The sequence below is a fragment of the Pleurodeles waltl genome, chromosome 10 (genome assembly GCF_031143425.1).
Source record: "Pleurodeles waltl isolate 20211129_DDA chromosome 10, aPleWal1.hap1.20221129, whole genome shotgun sequence".
In the NCBI taxonomy this organism is placed as follows: Eukaryota; Metazoa; Chordata; class Amphibia; order Caudata; family Salamandridae; genus Pleurodeles; species Pleurodeles waltl.
The window spans coordinates 790604558-790630852 of record NC_090449.1 but is presented as its reverse complement, the minus strand read 5'-3'; the positions used below and the strand labels follow the sequence as shown (position 1 = coordinate 790630852).

Here is a 26295-nt window from a genome sequence, read left to right as displayed (position 1 = left end):
ATGGTGGTTGCACGTCAGACAGTGAACATTGCGATGATGCTGGTGCGCCCTGTGCTCAACAGCATTGCCGCCAGCTCAATTACGAGCTGGAGACAATGCTGCAGGCTGTTTCCCGCTAGGTCAGCAGGCGGAAACTCGGGTTTCCACCTGCTGACCTAGTGGGAAACTCTTAATGGGCTCGGTGGGGAGGTAGCCAGTATGGCAGCAACCTCCCCGTTGGAAGTTCGGTGGATGGTGTATACCATCTGCCGAACTCATAATAAGGACCTATGTAATGTGCAGTAGTACATATATCTTCCCCTTCATCCCCTACCCTTCACATCACACCCTACATCCATCTATTAATCAATTTTAGCCCAGAGTCTGAAGTCACCATAGATCTGTTTAGCAAGTTGAATGCAATAGGTTCAATTTCAAAGCCTTTTGTCCACCTAATTAGTACTTTTCTAAACGGTATTATTGATTTTTAAATATACAAAGTGCCTCATGAGTATGCAATGAGGAGTAATTGTTGCTCTTGTAAGTTATGTTTACATATATGCAATGATATTGTTGACCAGTCAATGCAAGGTGCACAATGAAACAACAGAATAACTTTAGAAATGTAAATAATACATTTAACGTTTTGGATCATTGTACAGTTTTGGCCTCAAATTACTCTCTGGGCAATCAACATACTTCTATAGTCTTAGTAGTATTTGGTTGTCCTTTTTAGTGCAATGTCACCTATCCAATATATCTTATAGACATTGGAATATTTCCATTACTAAACAGGATATTTATTATGCAGGGCATTTGTGGCGAGTGGCACTTGCTGCCATAGCACTTTCTCATTTAGAACAAGCAGTCAGTTTTAGCTTAAGATGGCTTGTCATTCTTTTTCTCAGCAAGTGAAATCAGCAGTTTGTCAGGACTGACTATCGTGATCTATTCTTACTTTTCCTGTGCCTGACTGGAACTTTAGTGATTAAGCGTAGTAATGGGCTGGCGCTGCAGGAGGAGGTTTGCATGAACATCATACACTGACCATTTGGGCCGGGGACAGATCATCTTAGATGAAGCGCCGTGGAGGTCCTGTCTTAGAATCCTGCTGTTTGGGACTGAATCCTGTAGAATGCCATTTTGCTCCCAATAGTTTGCCTGTGTAAATGACTACCTTTCTACCTGGGGTGGCTTAGAGCTGCATAAAGGCTGCCATATTGTATTGGCCTGATATCTGCACTAATTAGAAGAACGCAGCGTATGCCATTTGATTGTAAAATACAGCTGTGCATCCACTCCAAGGATGTTCCCCACACAAAGAAAACCATTCATGGTTCTCCTAACGTTCACTTTGAACAGATGTTATTATGCCTTAGTGAACCTTCATCTCTTTCAGTTGGGCAGGCATTACAGCACAAACAATGGCTATATGAGAGCAGTTTTCTCACAACTGGAAAAAACTGATTGGTGCTTGACATCATAGAATTAGCCACAGTGGATGTTATGCAGTCTTTCAAAAAGAAATATACATATAAAGCTAATACCTGAATGCTGATTTTTACCTCATTGAGAGATTCTACTATTCCCTCTATAGGCACTGCTTATCTTTTTAATCTGAATGCTTGATTGGGGAGACACTTGGTGGCCAGACTCTCACTGAGCATATCACTCTTTTCAGTTATGGCTTCTTAGGGGCCATGTCACATCATCATCTGCTGACGTCTGACCTAGTGTTTAACCCTTTAATCTTTATCAACTTGACCACACAGTTTCATTCCTCAGAACAAATTCTAAAGCAGTGGCTTTTAACTTTTTGACTTCTGTGTACCTCCCAGTTAATAATTAATGGAACATGGGGACCTCCACTAAATCATTATTGGAATCTGGGGGTCCCCACTGAGTAATTACTGGAAGCTAGGGACCATGGCTGTAGCATTTTCAATAATACGAACTGCAAAAAATACACAAAGAATACAGAAACAAGCATTAATCAAACAAATATACAAATTATAAAATATTTTATTTAACTCACAAGTATCGAAAAATGTAAACTTATATTTTCATAGGAAGTTTGGAGCTTTTCTAAATTCAATTAAGGTTACTCATCATCCTCCATAGTAAATACTGTTTAGTGCACTTGCACTACTTCCATTAATCAATCTGAGAATACTAACTTCATTTTAATTGTACATTTTGTTTTTATTTATTTATATTCAATTCATTAATCAGTTAAAATTATTTAATTCTGAATCAGTGCCGGATCCCCTGAGCAGGCTTAGCAGACCCATAGGAGGGCCCAGACCACAGCTTAAGAACCGCTGCCATAAATAATTCATCATCCATAGGAACCAGAAGGTCAGACTAGGGAGAAAAGGCTCATACATCTTGCCTTATGACAATAAAACACTTTAGCCACAACTCTTTAAATCACCTCAAAAACGAAAAGCTCAAATTGAATGGCAAATAATAGTATCACCACACAATGACACAATTTTGTGTTTCAAGTATTTCGAGACACATATAAAGTAGATGCTATGTCCATACTAATGAAATAGCTGCAAAACAATAGTGATTTAAATTCTCTGTGGTGAATTACAAGCAGGTCTGCTTTAACAAAAATTTGAGTTTTAATTAGAAAAGTATAAACCCCTTGAATACCAAACAGATAGAGAAAACAATAAAACTTTAGTCATTAAAAAGGTGTGCTGGAGAGTTTGACATAAAGTCATGCATGCCAGCGCACTTTAGTAAAATCATCCAAATGATTGATGAAATTAGCATAGAAATGGTTCACAGTGAGAATAAAGTGGTCCATCAATAGATTTTCTCCCTACGAGGCATTCTCACAAGTAGAAAAGAGAAATAATTGCAGAAGCACAATCCTTGTTTCCTATCAACTACAGAGAATCTGCTGTTCAAATATAACATGATGTCTTCCAACTCATATTCCAAGGTGGAAATGCCATAAGATCAGTCATCAACCAATGGAATATCACACTTGAAGATCATACATTGAAGATATGAGTGATGGTTGTTTAAGTTAATGGCTAATGTTTTGGTTATGATGGTTGTTCAAATGTTGTCGAACTTCAGTGGGCACTAATCTTATGCGCCTTTTACCACCCCTAGTGTGTGCCTTGAGTACAGAATTCTGTGTATCCCACAGTAGACAATCCTGAAACATTAACTGTTTCAAAATGTCCTTAAGCATAATTTAGTAGTTTGCTAATGATATCTTCTTAACAATTCACAACACAAAGACTTATCACTCACATCTCATACATGAATTAACAACATTTGGAGAACGGTAAGGTTTCACATTCAAATATTTAATTAATTATTTGGAATCACTGGTTTTAAAACCGGCTCTCTCAAAAGTTAAGTTTTAGGATTTAGATGGGACGCTAAATAGACCATGTTTTTGATAGTCAGTTTATCAGATGTATTCACTACAATATGTAAGGCAAACTACCTCAAATTACTAAAAGATATGAGAGCTCACAAATCTTGCTAGGTTTCATATTCACTTTCTAAATGTGTTCTATTATTTAATTTGTATTTATTTTATATATTTAACATTTTAAAGCGCAGCTGCACCCTGATGTGTCAGGGCACTTTATATGGGGCCTGGAACTGAAATTTAACTAACTGAACGCAGACTGAGGAATCAGATTACTAAGAGAAAATACGAACAGTAATGGTTCATAACCAAGAGTTAGGCATTGTAGATGTGCTTGAGAAGACCAATCAAGTTAGTTCAGTTTACGCATAAAGAGATGGTTTTGAGGCACTGCCTTTAAGATGAATGATTGTCCCACATTATTATATTTCTTTTTGATGGGCGAACCAAGGTTATCCATAAATTATGCATGTTCAACTACATGGGCCCATGTTTTAACCTAAAGCAATACACCATCAAATTTTGCAGAATTCACAAAGTTTGCAAAATTTGTGCCATTTTGCATTGTGCAATTTCAAAAATGATTGACCCTGTAAGAGACCAATTCAGACTGAAACTGTTGCGGGGAAACGGTAGAATGCTGCCCAAGAGACGTAGTCTGTATGAACCAGTCTCTTGCTGGTATTTCACAATGAACTTTGTATGCAATGCATGGCCACGCGTTTATACTGAAGGTACGGGCCCACCCTCATTTCATAAATATGCAATTTCCAGACGTTTTGTGAAAAATATTATGCAATTGTGTACACCTGTAGTACAAAGTTTTTAATTCCCAGTTGACCATTGTGTCTCACAAACAAAAACACACTTTTTCATGAAACCTCCCCCCTTTCCTTCCATGTTTTTAAAGATACGGTACCGGAATACTGTGACCAACAAATCGTCTGACTAAAATCCAGAGATATTCTAAAGTACAACCTTTGTGAAACAAAACAAGCAAAATGTTTGAACTGTAAACTTTATAGTACATATCATAGTTGAATTCAATATAAATTTCTGTCATATTGTGGCATATTGTAATAAAACTGTGAACTTTATAGTACATATGATAGTTGAATTCAATATAAATTTGTGTCATATTGTGGCATATTGTAATAACATTTCTAGGGAACCCCACAGGGTTCGATGTACTTGTGAGGAAACAGTCATTTTTATTCCTTCAGGGCAAGACAGTATAACAACGTAGAATGTGAAATTTGTTGGAATAATTGAGCCCCAAATTGGTGAAAGACATAGGTCTGCTGAACAAACTAACTCCAGAAATATAAAAACGAAACAACAAATGTGGGAGTGTGCTAGTAACATTGATATGGATTACAGGGGAGGCTACACATTTGAGGTCGAGGTTTTGAACATTTAAATACAACTGAGAATGCCATTCGAAAACATACTTTTTCCTGGAGATAGTTGATAGGTTACCTAACACAGATACTAAATTTCTACATACATTCCAAAATTACTTGTAGCTCCTCCTAGGCTTATCAAATAGGGTATTAGTAATGGTGAATTTAATGAATTGGCCAGGGATGATGCATACATACTAACTAAACCTTTGCAGTCAAGTACATCAGACTGCTCATAACAAAGATCATTGGCATTTTAATCCGTGAAGAATGGCATTTACCCTTAACATTGACACCACCTACCTGCCCCTTGGACAAACTTCAGTGGATTATTTTTTCATTACAGTGTCCGTTCTCCCATTTAGTTTATAAGGGATTTCAAACAGTCCCGGTTCAACCACAAAGCTGGTTCAGGGACTTAGCTTCCAAAAATTGTGAATGCTTGAGCATTTATTACAGATAGTTCCATACTCAGCAGGAGTCAGCCTTTAAATTCTGTATGATGCTTTCATTTCTTGATTGAATATATATAGGTGGCTTTAACATTGGAGAGGAACAAGACCTTCAAACAAAAAAACAACCTAGGATAGAACCTCTAGTTACAGAAAGATGAAAAAGTAGGATGTTAGGTGAAATATTGAGGAAGTCCCTGCCCCAGATATTCTGCCCAGTTGTAGGTTGGTTTCAAATTTACAAACAGAAGTTTCCTGACACTCTGCAGAACTTGCCCTGGGATTTTCTCACCCTTGATTGTCTACATTGTGTACCTATTTTAATTGATGTATATGTCGGTTCTTACTGCCATTTGCAGTTGTGTGATAGGTGGATCTAGGTAGGAGAGTGCCTGGCCAGGCCGTCCATCTGCACTCTCTTCTTTCTGATGTGGCATCGTCAGGAGCTGGTGGAGGCTTCTGTGGGGCAACTATGTAGTAAAAAATCATGCAAGGCGCAAATTACACTCAGTCCAAAATTAAATCTGTTTCATTACTAATGAAGCATTCAGTTCCACGCAAACGTATACGTGCAGAGCTTTGTGATATCAGCATGCAATTAATGTAAAACCTCTACTGCAATTAAGTTTCCGGGTTCATTATGAACTATGGTCCTCACTGTGGCCAAGCACAGACACAAAATAAGCCCTCGCTGCTATCCCCAGACCCTGGACTCCTGGGGCTGTAAAATGTAAGGTGTCACCAAAATCTAATGTTTTGACAGAAAACACTTACCAGGTGTGAGGCTCCATTAAGGTCCCTTATATTGATGAAACTCAAAGGTGTAATACTGCAAGATATGACGCTACCCATTCACTGAGTCTGTACGTCCAAAATGAGTTGGATTTCGGCAGAGGGGTTACTCCCTCACAACAGTGACGGATATCCCGTCCTCCGAAATCTAAATTCCATTGTTTCCTATGGTCGTTAGATTTCGAATGACGGGATATCCGTCACTGTTGTGAGGGAGTAACCCTTCCACTGAAATCTAAATCAGGCGCTTAATCCAATCATGTCAGTCGAATTCAGCAATGATGTTATTTTATTTGTTTACAAGTTTTTGAGAATTTGATGCATGTTTCATTTTTTGCCACCCAAAAACATTGCACAATCTGGTGAGGCCCTCTCACGTCAAAGTCAAAGTCAATGCACGAATATAGGATCCTTCAACCACTTTGAATTGTTGTTTTGATGGAACAGGTGTATGTGTATCAGCCATCTGAACTGAGGGCCTTCTTAGAACTCGTGTCAGCAGACACACCTTGAATCCAGCCGGGTCATCCACTCCTTTCTGAAGTGGGATATTAATGCAGACTTTCCTAAAGAGAAGGAATTTGCGAAAGGAGACCCCTTACTGCAAGCAGACCTTCAATCAGATATTTCAATAATCATTGAAATATTGTAGAAACCTGGCATGCCATTGATAGGATTGTGCATAGACTGCTTGCACCGTCTGCTACATGTTTGAAAACTAAATTAAATTATACGATCTTTGGAAATGTATTTTTTTTCAACGCAATAACAAAACCTTGTAAACGTTTCAAGAATGAAGTGCTCAACTTAAATGTTTGGAAGTGTTACAAGAGGCTAGTGCATCAAAAGAAGGGGTACTAATGTATTCCTGAACAAGGTCAACTAATGAGATGTTTTAAATTTAGCATGTGAGATCTTGTAATGAGCTAGCTTATGATAAGACTTAGATAATCGTAAATATTGTCTGTATGAAGAATACTTTCTGGTTAGAGAAAAAGAATAGGTGCGTAATTAAAAAAATACAAATCTTTAAGTGGACGCTTCTAGACTCCTGTCAGGAATCAAATATAATTAGTGACACATTTTAGCCTTGGGCTAAACCATTACTTCCAATCTTAGGGCAATACTTTCTTGAACTTAAGAAACCATCACTGCTTCAACTGGAGGCACACCTCTAAGGGCCTGATTGGGATGGACAACCCATGTGTTAAACATAACACCACCTGAGACACCCCAGCCCTCATTGGGAGCCAGACACGTTCAGCGGTGATAATATGTCTGCAAGTGAACTTAGAACCTCTAGAGTGAAAACTCCAGTTATCTGACTTTATGAAAGTTGCCAAATCAGTGACCCTAAAAAGGTGCAATGGTGATAAATCCAATCGCCCCTTGAGTATTGGAAGACAGCTCTGACCATTTATCTTATTTGCATTGCATATTTGTTGGTTAGACATTCATTTTGTGGTGCTTTTGTCACCAGGCCACATTGTTGAAATAAAATGGTTTGTGGTCATTGGAAATAAAAGGTTTGGTGGGTATTGGTACAAGTCACTTTTTAAACTGTCCTTTCTTTGGTGTTTGAGCAGATTCACAGTGTTCCATTATTCCTGAAGACACCGAAGAGGGGGAGCAGTATGATGACGTGGGATCCAGCAGCACTGTTACCCCACCTAAGCGTGTTCCTCCTCAAGCGATTATTGAACCAGGAGATGAAATTTATGAAGAACTTCCAGGTATTACTGACACTACAGCTGAATGTGCGTTTTTCACTTTTGTGTGGTGGAACCTCACTTCTGTTGAGTAGGACAGCAAAGTCCCCAGTTTGTTGTGAGATGTGGATTGTTGCATACACTTACCTCATTGAATGGTCTTATCAAATGTAATGGTATATATCTCATCAGAGGATTTGTATTTGATAGACATGAAAAATGTAACAGGGGAGCCCAATAAATAGAGTATGAAGCAGTAATCATGTGGTAAGCAAAAGCAAAAAGATGAAAAGTTGTCAATAGATGGCTCTGGTACAATAAGGCAATGTTGGAGGAAGACAAAAGGAAGAAGGGGATGTGCCATAACTGAAGTGACATAGAATAGATTCCATAATAAATTGCAACAAAAAAGTGAAAAATTTAATGAAAGTGTGCGATAGTTTTAAAAGGAACAATACCTGAAAATAAAGTGTCATGATTCACTACTTAGTGGTTGAAGAAAGAAGTTTTCAATTAAAAAGATTGAATGAAGTGCAGATATTTGTAATATGCAGATATAAAATAGATACCTCGCAGAGGTCAACCCCGAGTGTAGCATTCTTGATGTCCTTTATTATAGAGTATTGCACAACTGAAACCCATACAAAGGCCCTTACAAAGGCACCACAGCAGCTTTACAAATAATCAGACAGATATCTGAAATGTTGTGGTCAATAAAATAAGGAATTGCATCAGAAGTATCACCAAGCCCAAGAAAGTAAAACATGGCACTACATCAACAGTCTCTAGATCTCTCTCCCTCACGTTCTCGCTCTTAAAATAAAGTTACATTTTCGGGTGGGCTCATAAATTACATTTATGAACGCAAACAGTTACATTTAAGGCCGAAATTCCATTGATTCGCCTGCTTTGTCCATTTTCTAACCTATAATCCCAATGTAGAACATGTAATACCACCAGTATGCCACACATTAGTCGTTTCATCAGGATTTAGGACAGAAATATGGATGGGGAGGGATCGAGGTGTGCCCATTGGAAAAAAAAAATGTCACATCCAATTTACACACTTAAAAAATGTTGGTATTAAATGTTGGGTTAAGTGTGCAAATTAGGTGTGGAAAAAATCCTAAACAACCCATAATTTCAGATGGAGTTGTAGAAGACAGCATGCCATGCCACAGATGTTTTCTATGTGAAAAAAAGTTACAGTGAGTTTGCTCCTTGACTCTAACTATAAACAGAAGAGTTGTTAGGCAGATATTCCGCGCTTTAGAGTTAAGTGCCCAGTGCTTAATTTGTGCTTGTTTTTTCCGGTGTGAGGGCCAGGGCTTACTCTTCTGCCTCAAGCATTTGCTGCGAGCAAAAGACACATATGAAAAAGACGGAAGAAGGAAAAACTAAAAAGCGTCATAAAGGGAGAAAGTAGAAAGTTGCAGGAGGAGCTGAAGGGGCAGGGGGTGACCGTAAATGGATTGAAGAGGCCCGAGGTGGCTTCAGGATTACACTGCCTCAGTATTCAGTGCTGGCAGATTTAGTTACAGCAGCCTCGTGTTTAAGAGAAGGGCTTTGAGCACCGGTGCCTTATGCAACTGAATGATTTATAAAGGTTTAAGTAGGTCTATTACATTTTTGTGAATCTCAACTCAAGACTAATTTAGGACTCTGAATTATAAAGTTTCTTTTTTGTGCCTGAGGCCAAGGGAAACCGGGTTGTAGTCCACGTCTGGAAAAAGTAGTTTCAGAAAAAGAAATCTTACAGGAGTCGGTCTCCCAGTGCTTGCAGGCAAATGCTCATTATGGATGCATATGGTGTAACACAGCAGGGATTCTAAAGTCTGTTTCACATTTCACTTGTGTAGAAGATCATTTGCAGATTAATCCAGTCAGCTGATCTTGTGAAATTCTCATTGAGGACCATGTGTACCAAGGGTTTCTCAAGCATTTTTCGACTCCTTTTGCTGGTGTGATCATGTAAGGACAGCATAAGTCCAAGTTTTAAATGGCATATATATGTTTATGAGTTTACTAGAAAATGTAATTTACGCACTGATTTCTTAAACCACATTGCTAAACAATATAACACCAGGACACAATCATGAATCCAGATACATGTTACAAAAATGCTTTCACATACAGGTCAACCAGAAAATGTGCGAATCAGTTTCTAAGAAGGAAGCTACTACTTGTGGGAAAGATGGCCTTATGTTAGGTACACTGTAACGTAGCATGAGACCACCTTTAAATGGTCCTTTCCTAGTTTATTTTATTTTGACATTACATGAGTGTGGAATTTTACTTTGGAAGTTGCAGCAGAAAGTACGTGGAATAAAGAGGGTCACAGTAAAAGCTCCCTTCAGCTCTTCTGGACTCAAGAGAATGGCGCAGGACTGCATGGCAAAATGGCCATATTCATGATCCATGTCCTTAAATGCTGGCATGGTATCTCAGTGTGTTAAATGTTTCCGGCTGCCCCCGATGTGAAATGAAGCTCACGAATTCAGATATCGAAAACGCAACGCCAGACATCCATCTTTGAGAGGTCGTTGAAATAATTACTATTAAATTAGGTAGTTGTCGGGTAAACGTGACACCGGATATTTACAGCACCTGGAGTTTTCAAAATCTGCAGTACGAAGTGTTAAAAAAAAAAAAAATCGAACTATTATCTGGTTTGAATTCCTGGTGGATACCTGTCCCATTTCTCTGGCTCAACTGTATTTCACAAAAGTTGTGCGACATAGGGAGTGAAATCACTCATGATTTGACCCGCGGATTGACCCGCATATTACATTACAGGAATTGGCTTAACAAAACCATTTACTATGATTTCAGGCCACTGTGCAGGTGTTTAAAAAATATCCTTTGTACAGCAAAAAGATGCAGTATGTCAGAGAAATAGTTCTATCACATATGTACGAAGGTCAAAGACTAATGTCTCAGCCTGTGACTCCACAAGTCTCTGTAATGTAAACAAGGCCACGTTTACAGTGATAAAACGAGAACACCTCGCAGGCCTTCATAAACAACAATTAACGCTATTCACCTAAGTCACGTGACCACCATGTACTCTAATAAACATGCATACAAGCCCAGGCTTGCAGGAGAACAGCCACACTAATGTCACCAAGGTATTATGCAAAGACAAAATGCAAGATAATGCATGGGGTGCCAGCAGCAGCAGTGTGGTTTTAAGTGCACCGTCTAGTTACCCATAAACGACACCATGGCCTTATTCGAAATACGGAGCACTTTCCCTGTTTGCGCCAAGGCGCACATGATAAACAGTGCACAAGGTGCGCAATATTAGAAAGAATGCGCTGTCCCCAGGGCAGCCGTGAATTCGGACTGCCCCCGGGGCAGCACATTCAAGTGAAATACGGAACAGGTGTTTAAAAGCTGCTCCCTGTTTCACAGAGCAGGTGGCAAACCGTCTGCACTTTAAAAGAGGGGAGAGAAATCCCCGTGCAGGCAGGAGCAGTGAGTGACTGAACCCGCCTGCAGGGGATGTCTTGGGGTTCCACTGGGCCCCCTTTCTCTCCTCCAGAGAAATGCCTTTAGGAGGCTCAGTGAAAGTGTGCTTCCATTTTGTGGAGCACTTTCAGTGCACCTTCTAAAGGCATGTTTGCCTTCGCGCATGCATTTATGATATGGCGCGGACGCACGGGCAAATTGATTCCATCATTTGCTTTGGGCCACGCCCCTACGCAGTTGAGGGAATGCCCTCTCATGATGCACATGGAGCGCCAGTGCTTTCTGTATTACAGAAGGGGCCACACAAGTGTCTGTCGCCCCCTCTGTAATACCATTGTGTTCCGTAGATGGACAGAGTGGGTGCACACACCCATTGCTCTCTTGCGGCACAATATATAATATAGCCCCAGGAGTACAACAGACTCAAAGGCAATGACGCTGTCAGGAGGAGCACTGAAAGTGTGCCACAAAAGGTCGCAACCTGACGGTGCGCCCTCTTAGGGCACCCCTTTCAAGGCATAAAAGGGGGTCCCATTAGTCCCCCAGACATCCCCTTGAAGGCGGGTGCAGTCACTCACTGCACCTGCCTGCAAGAGGATCTCTAATCCCTTTTGCAAGGGCAGGCGGTTTGCCGCCTGCACAATGAAAAACATGGAGCCACTTTGAAGCAGCCGCTCCGTATTTCACTTGAATGTGCTGGCGCAGGGCAGCACATTTTCGTGGCTATTCAACATAAGAGGGCACGCTTTCCCTGTTTGCCTATGGCGCACCTGTTTGAAGGTGCGCTGTGACACAACAGGGAAAGTGACGCCTATATGTAATAATAAGACCCTCTCAAATGCAAAACCTTGATGGACCGCTAATAAGAAAAACACTTTTTATTGCCGTCCCAACACAAGAAACCCATTCCTCGAATTTAAGTGAGCCATCATAGAAATCAACAGACAAGATGTTGAAGGAAATCATTCATTTAAAAACATCACTTCTCAAATATTTAAACAGATTTGACACATTGTGATTTGTACTACTGAACTGATGCTAACACTATGTGGCAGAAGTTGTTTGCTATTAAGAGATCCAATCCCATGTGAGAAAATCTGATCAACTGAAGATACACAAATCACACAGCGCAACTGTGCAGCTATCATCATTTCTTCACCCTCGAGTTCCTTCTTGGCAGCTGGCTTTATAGTTAGTAGTAAACATATTGAACATACAAAGTCAAACTGCCGTCGCAAAGAAACAGCATTTCTTTTTATGAACAACAAATAATTGTACTTTGATTGCATGGTCTACAGTAATTTTTTATTCATCTTGTGCTATAACAACCTAAGCACATTAATAATTTCTAGTTAACCACAAACACATAGTAGAAATATAATAGCAAAAAAGGAACTGTCAAAGCCAGTAGGTTTCCCTTATGAGACGAGAGCTATTGGCTTTGTCAATGTTTAGCCATGCTGTACAACAGCACAGCTGCCATGCAGCATGGCTTAAAAAAATAATTGGCAAAGCCAATAGGTTTCTTCTACAATAGCTACTGGTTTTATCATTGTTTTTAGCCATGTTGTACAGCAGCATGGCAAAAAAGTGCTGTGATGCATGCCAGTGCTGGTTCCGTCATAGCACTTTTTAAAATTTCTAGAGGGAGGGAGATTGATCAGTTTGGGGGGGGGGCTTGTTACTTATGGTGGGTAGGGGGGCAACATGGACAACAGACATTAGGCAGGCTTGAGCAAGCAACAAAGTGGACGGTGGATGGGGCATTCAACAACATGGACAGTTGGTGGGGCAAGCAGCAACACAGACGGAGGAGGAGGAAGGAATGGGGCAAGCAACAACCCTGACAACAGGTAGGGGCAAGTAACAACACAGACAGCGGGAGCAGGCAAGCAATAACACGGACCGCTGGTTGGGCAAGCAAAAACATTGACAGAGCGTGAGAGCAAGGGACCACACAGGGAGCGGGTAGGTGCAAGCAACAACATGGACAGCAAGAGAAAGGTGCGAGGGAGCAAGCCACAACACAGAAAGTGGGAAGGGGCAAGCAGTACTATGTACATCAAATGGGGCCTGCAACAACACTGACCGAGGATGGAGGCAAGCAACAACACAGACAGGGGAGTGAAAGAAGCACATGAGGGAGCTAGCTCTAAAACACATGCCCTGTTATGGACTGCTTCAAAAATAAAAGAAAAAAATACAAGCAGTGGAAGAAGACTAGTAATTTGGTCATGCTCCAGCAGAGAGTCAAACTTAAGAAGAGGATGTGAAGTGTTTATGCGTTAACAAATGAGAAGCAAGAAAATGGGAGTTACGTTGAAGTCAACCAGTGATACCGAATGGGAAGGCTCTAAGCTCACTACAAGCTAACTAATGTTTTCCAAACAAGAGCGCATGCACTGTCTCAGGCGAGATCTAAAATTCTGACAATAAGAGAAAGGTTTTCCCATTACAATAAAAAATAATATACGATTTGAAAAAAGACTAGACTAACATAAAAAAATATTCCACTCCTCAATTATTCAACGTAAGCATTTTCAGGGTACACTGTCTTAAACCCATGGCCTGGGAATCCTTTGGTATTATACACCATGCTTTCCACAGGTATTTTGCATCTACGTCACATATATAGGTATCCGTTGGTTTATAACATAAATTCAGTGCATCAGCACTTGATTATTTTATAAATTATTTAAAAAATGTTTAAAACAAGGTATGATATACTTCTAATAATTCAGCCTCCTTTAAGAAACTAATGAGAATTTGATTCCTGATCAATCCACGCATTTAAATATGTTTTCATGTATGCCAGAATTTTTTCATGGTGGCACCACTGGAAATGCATTTGCAAAACTGGTAGATCTGGGAATAATGTGCTAACAGGTGCAGTGTAAGCACATTCAGCCAGAAAAAGAAAAATAGACATACCTTATTAAAGGCTCCCTTGTCTCCAGTGCAGTCCTGTTTTTATTTCTTTGTCAAATAAATGTCAGATGGCAAGGTTACGATGGTACTAATAAGAAGCCTCAGGGAGGGCTGAGTGGGCTGTGGAAGTGAGGGGATATGGAGGGCATAACAAAAAGCATAGAAAGGAAAGAGGGAATGAAGGAAGGGGGAACAAAAAGGGGTGTCCGGCAGAAGGCAGGAGTGCATGTTGAAAGAGACAGGGGCGTACAGAGGAACGAGACTCAGTAACACCTGAGGGAGCCAGCACAGGTAGATAGAAGGGCCATTAGTTGTAAAGTCGTGCCTCCTGTAGTTCGGTGCAAGGGCAAGGACAGTACTGGGGCTGAAAGATACACCCTAAAACCCAGAAGATCAGGTGAGGGAGTATTACGCCTCTGGGCTGAGCCAAGATGTGAGTAAGAAAGTCTCAAGCCAACATTGAAAAGCAGCTTTGCACATCGGAGTTAATCTTAGGTTTTTATAGCCATATCTTTGCACTCTCAGGGCACTTCTGTATTCCAGAAGGGACTGCTGATTTGTACAAAAGCCCTTCTCTGATGTCCATGTTATGCATGTGGGGTTGGTCCCATGCAAATTAAGGAATGCCTTTGCTGTTGCAACTCCACCATATTACAGTTGTGGGTGCATAGGCAAATAGGTGCATCGAAGAATGTCTAGTATTAGCTTATGTGCTAGACATAGTATATTCTGATGTGTAATCTGGGCATGGTTCCCGTGTGCATTTGACAAACCAATGGCCTGTTTTTGGTGTCGGTGGACGGGTTACTCTATCACAACGGTGACGTATATCCCATCCGCCAAAATATAAATCCCTTAGGATCTAATGGGATTTATATTTCAGCGGACGGGATATCCGTCACCATTGTGATGGAGTAACCCTTCCGTTCAGATCTAAATCAGGCCCTAAATGAGAAATGAGGGTGTGCACAGGTCTCTTCAGCTCCTTTATTCATAAGTATATGTCAAAAACTAAATTCATACAAGTTTGCACTTTAGTATCATTCCACTACAATAAACAGCCAACACGTGTTTCTCAACAAAGTTGCATCTTCTGGGCTTTTATGCAGTTCAGCACTTTAAGTTGAAGGTGTAGCAAAATTGAAATATGGAGGACCTAGGAAGATGATATCAAAATCTGAGGGTAATGCGTGTGCATCTGATGCAATACAGAGTTCGATAGATATGATAGAACTCCAATATGTGGGCCCCTCTCTTTGTTCTGTTGATCACATAAGATATAGTGACAAGCTAGGCCTGAAAATGAATGAATGATGAGTGGGCGAAACAGACATGACACCCAGTCACCATACTTCTCAGAATCAGTGAATCTGCCTTATTAATAGTGCACTGAATGTATAAAGCCCCTCGCCATACGGGAATCTCCAAATGTGGTGCAGGTCCTCTAGATCTTTTCCGACCTGGCAGACTGGGGGGGGGGCGAACAAATACCCCTTAAATAAGCCCCAATTTATTAAGTTGCCTTCTGTTGCTTTTTACTTTAAACTCTAGAGGTTTTATTGTATGTATTTATAAACAACCCCTGTGATTACATGGGTACTTGGGTCAACTAGCAATAACAATGTAGGCTTCTCTTTGTTTATAAGGTTGTCGAATTCTAGTAAGTCCTCATTCCATCCTTCTGTAAAGATTGAACGGTTAAGCAGGCGTTTCTAGCCGCTGAACTTGTGGCTGTCAAGTTACGCAGATCACGTGTCCTGTGCAGTAGCCGACAGAGGTATACTGACAGCCTATGATCAGTTTTGCAATTGAGTAGCATCTGTTCTAAGCAGAAGCACAGAAGATGCCCCATTCATGAAAATACCCACAAGGTTTATGCTTCAGAGGAATGCCACTGCATAATTACTGCAGAACTCGAGTAGCTTCAACATTCTTGAACTAGTTGTGGGTTGGAAGGAAGCAGCTGGGAGCCAGATTTTTCCAGCAGACCATGACAAATTGGTTTTCTGTTCCCTATTTCGAAAGTGCCCTACAATTACATTACTTCCCTCTTTGTCTTTAGATACAAGAAAAGATTTTGTGACATAGATAACTACAGTAGATCGTACGTTTAAATGATGAACTGTAGTATCACAATAAACTATTTGGTAATCACTTAAACAAGATGTGTTAGTCAATACATTATTCTAAACACTGTAGCCCCCGTGACTTGGCCTTTAAAAGATGTTTGTTAAATAATTCAACTCTTACTTCTTCTGATGACAGAATTTGGAAAGTTAACATCTTGAATTATTTATGTCACATTTAAGTAATTGTTTTTTTTTTACTAATATGCCTGTCCAAAAACTCATATAAGGGCTACTTGTATATAGTGGCACACAAGCAGACCCCCCCACCCATATAACTTCTTTTAAGGGCCCTCTCCGGAACCAAGAGAAGGCAAATCGTCCTGTGTGTGTCGCCAGTCACATGACTTACATGAGCTGTCGCTGGTGTCTGCCCCTGAAGGCATTGGATTCTGTAGACTTTTTTCATGAGGGTTAGATGCTAAACTCTACCTGGACCAGGGGCACTGGAGCTAAGGGTGCAGATGGTGCTGCAGAACCTCCAAATCTGTAGTCAGTTCAGAAATCTCACTGAAGACAATGAAACCTTTCAATCATTTTTCTTTCCATGCATTATTATCCATTTGTTCAAATGCAGTGAAAGGTTAATGGTAATGATGAAGAGCCTAGAGCAGTGGTTCCCATAACCTGTGGTCCTTGGACCCCTAGGGGTCCACAAAGACTTTCTAAAGTGTCAGCGACTGCTTAGAAAATTAAATATTATGAATGAAGTGTACATAAAGAAGCAAAATGTAACAATTAACATTTTAAAATGTTCTGTAAATGTATAGGAATTTGGAATTGGGGGTTAAAAATTAAGTTAGTATCCTCTGATTGATTCGTGGGAGTAGTGCAGGTGCATCAAACTGAATTTAGTATGAGTGATGAGTGGCCTCAGTTGAATTTAGAAAAGCCCCAACTATCCCATTAAATTAACATTTCTGTTTTTTTATGTTTGTTAATATTTCATTCGCATATTTGTTTGATGAATTCTTGTTTCTGAAATTTTAGTGCATTGTTTTGCAGTACAAATCATCAAAAGTGCTTAGGCTGGGGTCCCATGCATCCAGTAATGTCTCATTGGCGGTCACCAGATTCCAATAATGATTCAGTCGGAGTGTCTGGGATCCAGTAATGATTAAGGGGGGTCCACAGAAGTCAAAAGGTTAAGAACCACTGGACTAAAGGACACCTTTTTAACAAACCATTGTACTTGTATTTGTCATTTAAACCTAAGTTTACATTATGTTGAAGAATGGATGCTTTAAATAAATGACATTTACTAACAAACGTTTGTCACTCTTATGATGGGGGTACCTCAGTGGATGAAGAGGCCTGTGAAAGGTAGCAAGTCAAAAATAGCTCCTTTTCAAAGGCTATCGTTACTTAAGAAGAGCAGTTCACTTGGGCCATTTAATTGTGGACTCTGGGGGCAGACAGGTTTTCAAGTTATGGTGAGAAAACAAACCAATGCCAATTACATTGTAATTTTTGCATTTTTTAAATAACTTCTTGTTTGGATAAATATGGACGCGATTTAGCCATGTATTTAACAGAATTGCATCATAACGCACCTTGGAAGCACATTTAAATGAAATGTATCTGGCTTGCAGCTCATCGACCACCTTCCCTTCCACAAAGAGAAACTCACCTCTTAAAGGTGTTTTCTCATTTGCTACACTTGTCCATTCAGTAATATCCCTATAATTTTAGTCAGCTAATGTCCCCGGGCAGCACCCTCAGTCGGAAATTTGTTCCAGGACCCCACAGGCCCTCTTGAGTAAAGAGAAGTAAAACTAAAACATGGGGGCACCATAGCTCCTTCAATAAATGCAGTACTCGTGAGTTCTGCAATGGGAACCAATCTTGCAATACAATACATTAAATCAGGGATGGCTTCCTTGTTAGGGCTCTGGGTGATGACCCACCTCTTTCCAACCTACACTTTTAACGTCTCTGATGCTACGTCTGCAGCACAAACGCTGGCCCTGAAAGTACCAGGATTGAAAAGAGAGACAGTATGTGTGACCGATGTTCCAATGTTCTACACTTGGCATATAACGCATGAACATTTTGTGTTTTTAATAACACCCTGTTAGAGTGGAAGATCCCTAAGGTTTCTTGTAGAACTCTGTACATTAGCTCTCTGAAAACAAAGGCAGGGCCTGCTTCACACTTACCATGCGATTCGCATCTGCCAAGGTGGCAAGATCCAGATCCAGTTTCTCCTTCTAGTAATTGATACTCAGTCAGTTGGAACTCTGTAAATGCTAGATAATAGCAAGCAAAAGGGACAGATATTGACAGCTGGTGTCCTTTAAGGAAACAGTTGTGGAAATCTGGGTTGTTTACAGACAGCACTTAGGGAAGGCAGGCTCCAGGGCCAGACTGGGAACCAAAAGCAGCCCTGGCAGATTTTGTCCAACCAGTTCTCATACTGCACATAGCGAGCAAGAGCAGTGAGCGAGCCTGACCACTACAGGAGGAATTTGGGAGCCCCCCCAAGAATGTTTTTCAAATATGGGGCATTTTTACAGCACCCTTTACTTTTATAATAAACCTTGTCCAATCATTGAATGGATGTATGGAGATTTCAGACATAGCTGCATGTGTCAATGAATGACTGAATAGTTGCATGGGTGAAGTGTGTGGGGATGAATTAATTCAAGAATGGATGCCAACAAAAAAGAAGACTTTTAGCTATGTGGAGCAAATGATCTCAATGCATTAACCAAAGGTGGGTGCTCTAGTTCTCATGTTCGCTTCTGTATTAAAATATCACCATCCTCAAACACTCCCGCCCCCAAACCTAATGAACCATGCATTGTCAGATGTATTGTATTGTGCAGATTCAGCACCTCAAAGAATTCAATAAAAAGTGTTATGTTTTGTTCTATAATTGGAAAGAGAAAAAGATACCCATATAGTAGCTGAATTGCGCAATGTGAATCCAGGAAATCTTGCATCAGTCCTGGCTTCAACTTGACCACATTGTGGGATCCTAGTCAAAAAAATGTTTGCACAGTACTGCCTTTTCTGTCATCATCACATGAAAGCACCTCTAAATATATTAGATCAAGTTGTGTGCTGCAGAAAAGCAAAAGACTGCAATGTTTGTTCATCTATAGTAACACCCCAGGCAAAGTATGGGGGAAAAAATCAACTGACTTCCATCTTGCTTCACTAATAGCATCATCACCGGTGCAGTGGCGGAGACACGTGTGTGTTTATAAGTTCATGATTACAATAATTTCACACAATTATCACTCAATGCAACGGTATAATTTTATATACTAAACTAAAATGTGTTTGCAATTACCAGATTATAAAGAAATACAATGTTCTGAATTTTCAAGTTTCTTAATCATATATATACGGGACACTCGGAGCCAAGCAACAGCAGAACCCTGGCCTCCCCCATCCCCTGAATGTCAAAATATCAGCACTGCTCCTAGTGACTTTGCGGAAGTCAGAAACCAAACAAATGCAATAGCAAGTGGTTTTGAAGGGAGCATGGTCTGGCCGGCATGCTTTAAAACTATTTGTATTTATTATTTTGTAAAGCGCTACTAGCAGAAAACCGGGCTGGCTTAGACCCCAGCAACAAACTGGCCTCCATCAGTGGTAAAAAAGGCCCCCACCCTGCCAGCCCACTGGGAAAATGCCCGGGCCCAGTACAGCCAATCTGGGCCTGGCCGGCTTTTGGGCCCTTGGGACAAGGCTTGTGCTTCCACAGATGGACTTGGCTACCAAAGAGGTTATGTAAGTGTCAGAGGGATTCCATTTAAAGACATTGATATTGCATACAGGAATGTATTGCTAAAAACAGATGTCACATTTCAAAGGCCAGCCTGCAATAGGGTAGAAACATTTGGCTATCCTGTCACGAATGCCGGAGAATGGACATTGGGATAACCCTTGAGAGGGCTGTTGTGTCATGAGAGAGCATGGGACAGTAGGATCCTGCAGTTATGTAAAGCCAGGAGTGCTTAATTTGGGCATGGCTCATTACCCGCACATAACTGAGATTCCTGTATTCATTATTTTGCTAACTGTGCAGTGACTAGATAGATGTATATATTGGATGAAAGAACCAATATTGCTGCATCAGGATTGCTAATTGCTAGACGCATATTTTTAATGTAAAGATTTAAATGCTACCAAGGCAAGTGACATGGGCACTGGTGGCATACAAGTCCTCTCCCGGCCACCACCCAAGTCACCTGGCTCACCTGTCAATGGCTGACGTGGGCCAGGTGGGTAAAAATATGCTATACTTCCAGCAGGCCCCCTGCTGAGGCACTGAACTAAGTTAGACTATCTGGCACTGGTGTGACCATGTTTAGATTTAGAACCTTAGCCAAAACAAATAAGAGGTTGCAAGTTACTGTAGTGATTTTTATCAAGCATAGAGTTCTGAGTCTGCAGGCATATGGCAGGGCGCCATATCTAATGATGGAGGTAGAACAGAAAGTGGCAAGTGTCTTTGAGACATTTTTATCTGAATAAGATAGAAAATCCATGCTGGGAGGCCAGCTCTGTGAATCTTCCTGAATAGATGGCTACTGAAAAGGCAAGGCACTGCCTAAGCCCCATAGTTCTTCACCAGAACTCAACAGTGTATAAGATGAAATAGATAGTGACAACTTTCTTATCCTTGACTTCTTAAAAGAAAAACAATAAAACTAAGTGGCAGAATCTGAGACAAGCAACAAGAAGTGGAGAGATTGGGCCTGAAGGATTCTAAATAGAACAGTGTTTGGAGCACAGGATTAGTGGATACCATGGATTCTAAAGGGTTACTTTGAGGCTCATGCAGGGAGCTCTATATCAAAAACGGGATAAAACATTCAAAGGGTGGCAGATTTAGCCACTTGAATCCCCAAAGGTGATGCATGGAACCCATCAATTCACACTATAACATAATTCTGCCCAGAAACAATGCTATATCTACTGTGCACTTCCCATTTGACAGCCCAGGGTATGAAAGAGTCATAGATTCAAACTGTGTGCCGGCACAAAGAGAAGAGACATCTTCATGTGTTTACTCTGCCAGCCAACACATGGATGGATCTGAGCTCCAGCCAGCAAAGCACTTTTACAGCATCAGCACAGAGAGGCAGCAGTGGTGCCATGATGAGGGAGAGAAATCATAGAAAGGAAAAACACAGGCACTCACTCTCAGTGGAAACTCTGGAGATATTGTGAGATCTCGCTCCTCCACAACCCGAGAATAGCCGGCTAGGAGTTGCACTAAGTGAGGTAAAAGACTCCATGCAGAAGAGACCGCAGGCCAAAACAATTCAAAGGACAAGTGTTGCACAAGTTACAACTTCGGCTTAATGCAACAAGGTGTTCCTTCCAACCCACCGGTGACATGGGTGAACTCGGTACAATACACCAGTGATGAAAGTGAAAGGCCATTTTAGCCCCGTAAAACGCTATTCAATGTGTAAGTGACAAAGAAGCATTGATTTTGGGTTACTAACAATCCCCTAAAGGGATCAGGGGCACCCTGGAACCAACGCTAAACCTTATTTTGTTATTCACCATATCACACACACACACTGTACTAAGAAGAAGGAACACTTTTAAATTAAAAGTATTTATTACTACAGGAACAATCTGTTTCTCAGTACTTATAGAATAACTACACAGAATGTTATAAAAACAGCCAAAAGGCATGTTATAACTAACGAAAATAGAATGACCATTTCCAGCATTGTTAAAATGTCATTAGAAATGTCATCTAGGTCCTGACACCCTAATGTCTACTTCTGAGCGCTATACTAAGAGAACATGGAAGGCAGAGCGACTTGCAGTCTAGAGTTTCTTAGGGAGGAGAGACACACTTCATACTTTGTTGACAGCAAAGGCTGTCTTTATCAGTGGAGGCGCAAAGACAGTGTTCCTTGCGAAGGGCAAACACATGCTGCAGTAACAGTTACATTAGTCTTTTTTCAGGACTCAGTGTTATCAGCTTCCGGTGAGATGTAGCATCTGTGAAGTGCAAAGTGTTGCGGCAGTAGGTGAGACACTCTCTGGCAGAATCTCGGGTGATAGTCTGGGCGAAGGACCTCTCCTGGCAAGTGGTTGTCCTTATAAATTAAACCTTATCAGAAATTGGAATTTATGATATATGCGTTTAACAATGTCTGACATAGATTATGTGCAATAAGGTATGCATCATAGATGTTTTCTTATGAACATATAAGGTAGAAGGGTATCAATTCAGGGTACTCTGTTTTGGTTATATGTCAGTATGTGTTCTTAATCAACCTTGATATGGTGCAAAGTAGACATTTGACCCAGCGAAATGTTGCATTAATGGTTGAATCTGTGTCATTGATCAAAGGGCTTGATGCTTTTTTAGTTCCTAGAAACATATGGTCAGGCGAATATCTGCATCTATTAGCAGACATGATAATGATTCTGCATAATATAGGAAAAATGGCGACTTCTATTGTTTGAAAAAGAAGGGAGATGGTGGCCTCCATTGGTCAAAACGGAATTGAGGACTACATCAGATGAAGTCGGATGTTAGGGACTTAAATTCACAGTGGGCATAAGACAAAACATTGTCAGAAGGAAATGAGTCTCCTCTTAAGGAGAAGGTGTGAGGATGACCCATAAAGTATACAATATGGAGTGCTTGCAATGGGCCATATTAATGGAAACACTCTTACATTTGAAAAATAAGACCTAATATTTCCAAAACTGGTTGACTTTAAAGTGGAGTTTGGTGTGGGGCAGGCTCAAACATTGTTTTCAGACACTGATTGATACTAAATATCAGCAAATTATTCATACTGAAAAGCTGCAGAGGTGCTGCATCAAGAGTTTGAGGCAGTGCACACAATATTTGACTGGCACAGATATCTCCTGCTACGCCTGCTCAAACAACCAGCAACACCATTGTCTTGCTAAGTGAGAAAATGAGTAAAAAACTGTGGAAAACAAAAGGTGGCCTACATGCCAGTAGATAACACTCCGGACTGGAGTGGCACTTGCAAATTAATTTGAGTCTTTCTCAGTGCAACATAACAAGGTGGCACCTTCTCAAAATAAAGATAAAAGTTCAAAAGCCGAGGAAAAAAATTAACCTATGAGTGGACTTTGAATCTGAATTATAATCTAGATTAATTATCGACAAAGTTAAGAACTCTTCTCTCATGAGTGACAGATACTGACCTGGAAGAAGCAGGTTTACTCCATCTGTGTTTTCTGCTGACACCTCATCCACATCCAAGCCGACAATTGATATACCACCAAGGAAATTCAAGCTGTCAAAATCTGGTTCTGAACCTAAGATGGATAAAGGTATCTCTAAAATGCTCTACCAGATATTGGCTACAGTGAAGGAATCAGAGTGAGTGCAAGCCGCAACAGGTAACTACGTGGACAAAATAAAGAATTGTCTAAAAGACATCAGCCACAAAATGGAGAATTTTTGACAGTCACCATTGTGGTGGGAAACGTTGACACTCCTGATCTTGACTTGCACTGAGCAACAAAGTCAAATGACTGAAATGATGAAGTAGGTCCAAGGGAAGACTGAATAGGTTGAGAAAGTATAATGTCTGATTATTTGGAATTTCAGAAACATTTTGCATAAACTGATGAATAACTCAATATTGAATCACTCTACAAATGGAGAAAGGTATATGACTTTTGCTGTGGCTCATAGAGTCCCATGCCAAAGGCTAAGTGCTCCTGCCTTCGTCCACCCCCAAAATGATTGTGGCGTGCTTTATAGACTTTGGGATTTAAGGACACATCTTACAGGTAGCATGAACTCCCAAATTTATCAGATTAAAACTGCTACATGGAAAGTCAATATACTAGAAATCTCTTTTACGAAATAGTGTGTAGCATGCACCAGGAAACCTGAGTTGCCTAGGAAGACAGACATAGCTATAAAAACATTTAACTTTGTTGTTTGAATCAAATCTCCTCTCTACAAAGTGTGTATCTAATCATCTGTAACCTCTAGATAAATATTGCATCCTTTAAAGTGGACACCACCCAAACCTGATTTAGGACATGGATAGGTAACGTTAGGTGGGGCTATTAAGACATTTATGCATACTTTTGCATAGATTGATGTATTGAGAACTCAACATCCCACGGGCCATGCCTTTTCTTTCTTTTCAAATTCACGAAAGGTATATGCACACGTATAGATTATTTCTTGATGCAACGTCATGGAACAGGCAGTATGTTATAGAGGTCGGCTCAAGCACCATTGTAGATCCTTCACCAGTATCTTTTGGTTGTGTGATTTCAACAGATACAGAAGTGATGTGACAAAGGAGTTTTCAGTGCACCTTTCCAGCAAATAGGGATTGCCTAGTGGAAGTTGAGTACGAGATAGGAGAGTTTATTCAATTTAATATGCAGGCAAATTGGATTCCATCATTTGAGCCACCTTAAGGCATTATTTCAAGGGATTGGTGCCCATTTAAGTTACACGAGCAAAGAGCTGAGCAAAAGGCTGCTCTAGTCACTTCAGAGAAATAGCAAGCATGGTAATTGTCCCTAAGCAATCATGGGTTTTAGGTTACAGCTTTGAAACTTATGCAGCGTAGAATACAACTAATTAAATTAGTTACACCAGCATTTCACTCTAATAATTCAGTTTTTTTTAGTTCAGGGGTAAGAGCTGGGAGCTATGGCCCGATTAAAAATGGGACCGCAAACTGTCCATATGGTACATGACGTGCAAGGGAAGCAATGCATTAAATCAAAGAAAAAAAAAATTTGTTCAAACATGCTGTCAGATGTTTTATAAATCCAAGCATGTAAAGAAATAATAGTTTTACCAATAACCATGCTTGGGCTGTGGATACCATACAATATTCACCTACATCTAGTTCCACAGGCACTGATGTCATACCATGGAAAATGTATAGAAATGTTCACCCAATTTTGCTAAATTACTTATTTGTGTAGGGTAAACTTGTTATTACATTTTCAGGTGAAGCCACAAGCCATCTTAACTGGAAAAGGCTGTCTGCTGTGATCTGTGTTTGATATTGTTATTCTGTAATGGGTTCATTGCCAGTAGAATTACACACAGCATACTATAGGTGCTGTAGCTTCAACTGACTGGGTTGAAACTTACCATAAACCCCTGGTCCTAGCATTGCTTGATGCAGAATAAGCCTTAAACTGGGTTCAATGACATTTTCAATGGTCTGTAATGAGTTGGTTTGGAATTCCTCTGCACTTGATTCCCTGAGTGAAAATGTACAGAAACACTAAAGCTTCTCTGTTAATCAATTACCTTATGTCACTCATTTTAAGACAGGTAGCTCGAGAAGACATGTTTTCCTTCTTTATACACCATATAAATGGAATTGTTTCTAAACTCTCTATATGCTATCTATACAAAATTGTTCCTAAAAATAATGGCATGAGTGATAGTGAAAGGAACATTGAATGATAGCAGTGCGGTGGTACTAGAAAGACCATGGTATATACTCACAATATATTAGTAACTACTCCTCAAATTCCTGAGATAGAGAACAAGGTTGTGAAGTGTGGCGAAGTCTCAGGTTACAAGGTTAACATGGCTAAAACCTAAATTATTGTAAATTGTATACTTAATTAAAATTATTATTGAATAGCAACACAGGTGAGATAGCCAGGCATTATTCTAATTCAAGGTTATACTTGTACACACAAGAAGAATTATACGTTTTTCTGGAATGAACATGGTAATATTGCGAGGCAATAGAACATTCACAACTTTCGGCATTGGGACATTTACATTTGGTGAAGATAGTAATCCTACTCAAGGTACTTTACATCCTTAGGGTGTTACTGATTTATATTTTAACAATATTCTTAATATAATCAACTTTCAGTGTTCTTAATTTTTTAGGCCAGTCAGGTGCAAGAGATGCTATATTGTATCTAAAATTACATAAAGAATTAGGGACTAGCTCCAAAAACTTTAAATTAAACTACAGATAGATTAGGGTCCAGAACTCTCACAGAGCTAGGAAGAAACAAACTTATCTCTTCATTGATAAATATTTTTTTTTACTC

At 40.2% G+C, this 26295-nt stretch overlaps 1 protein-coding gene and 1 long non-coding RNA gene across 7 annotated transcripts in view; one reads left to right on the top strand and one right to left on the bottom strand.

Moving 5' to 3' along the window:
- SKAP2 (src kinase associated phosphoprotein 2) overlaps positions 1–26295 on the top strand; it is a 433571-nt gene that overhangs the window by 248888 nt on the left and 158388 nt on the right. For all 3 annotated transcript variants that reach the window (XM_069211422.1, XM_069211421.1, XM_069211420.1), the window contains exon 9: positions 7616–7762. In XM_069211422.1, coding sequence (XP_069067523.1) covers positions 7616–7762 — 147 coding nt within the window. The remainder of the gene's footprint in view (positions 1–7615; positions 7763–26295) is intronic.
- Positions 1–26295, bottom strand: part of LOC138261877 (uncharacterized) — a 374610-nt gene that overhangs the window by 206816 nt on the left and 141499 nt on the right. For 2 of the 4 annotated variants that reach the window (XR_011199164.1, XR_011199166.1), the window contains one exon: positions 3854–5707. The exons of the other annotated variants lie outside the window; for them this stretch is intronic. This is a non-coding gene — a long non-coding RNA (uncharacterized lncRNA). Of the gene's footprint in view, positions 1–3853; positions 5708–26295 lie in introns of those variants that run through there. 4 annotated transcript variants of the gene reach the window in all.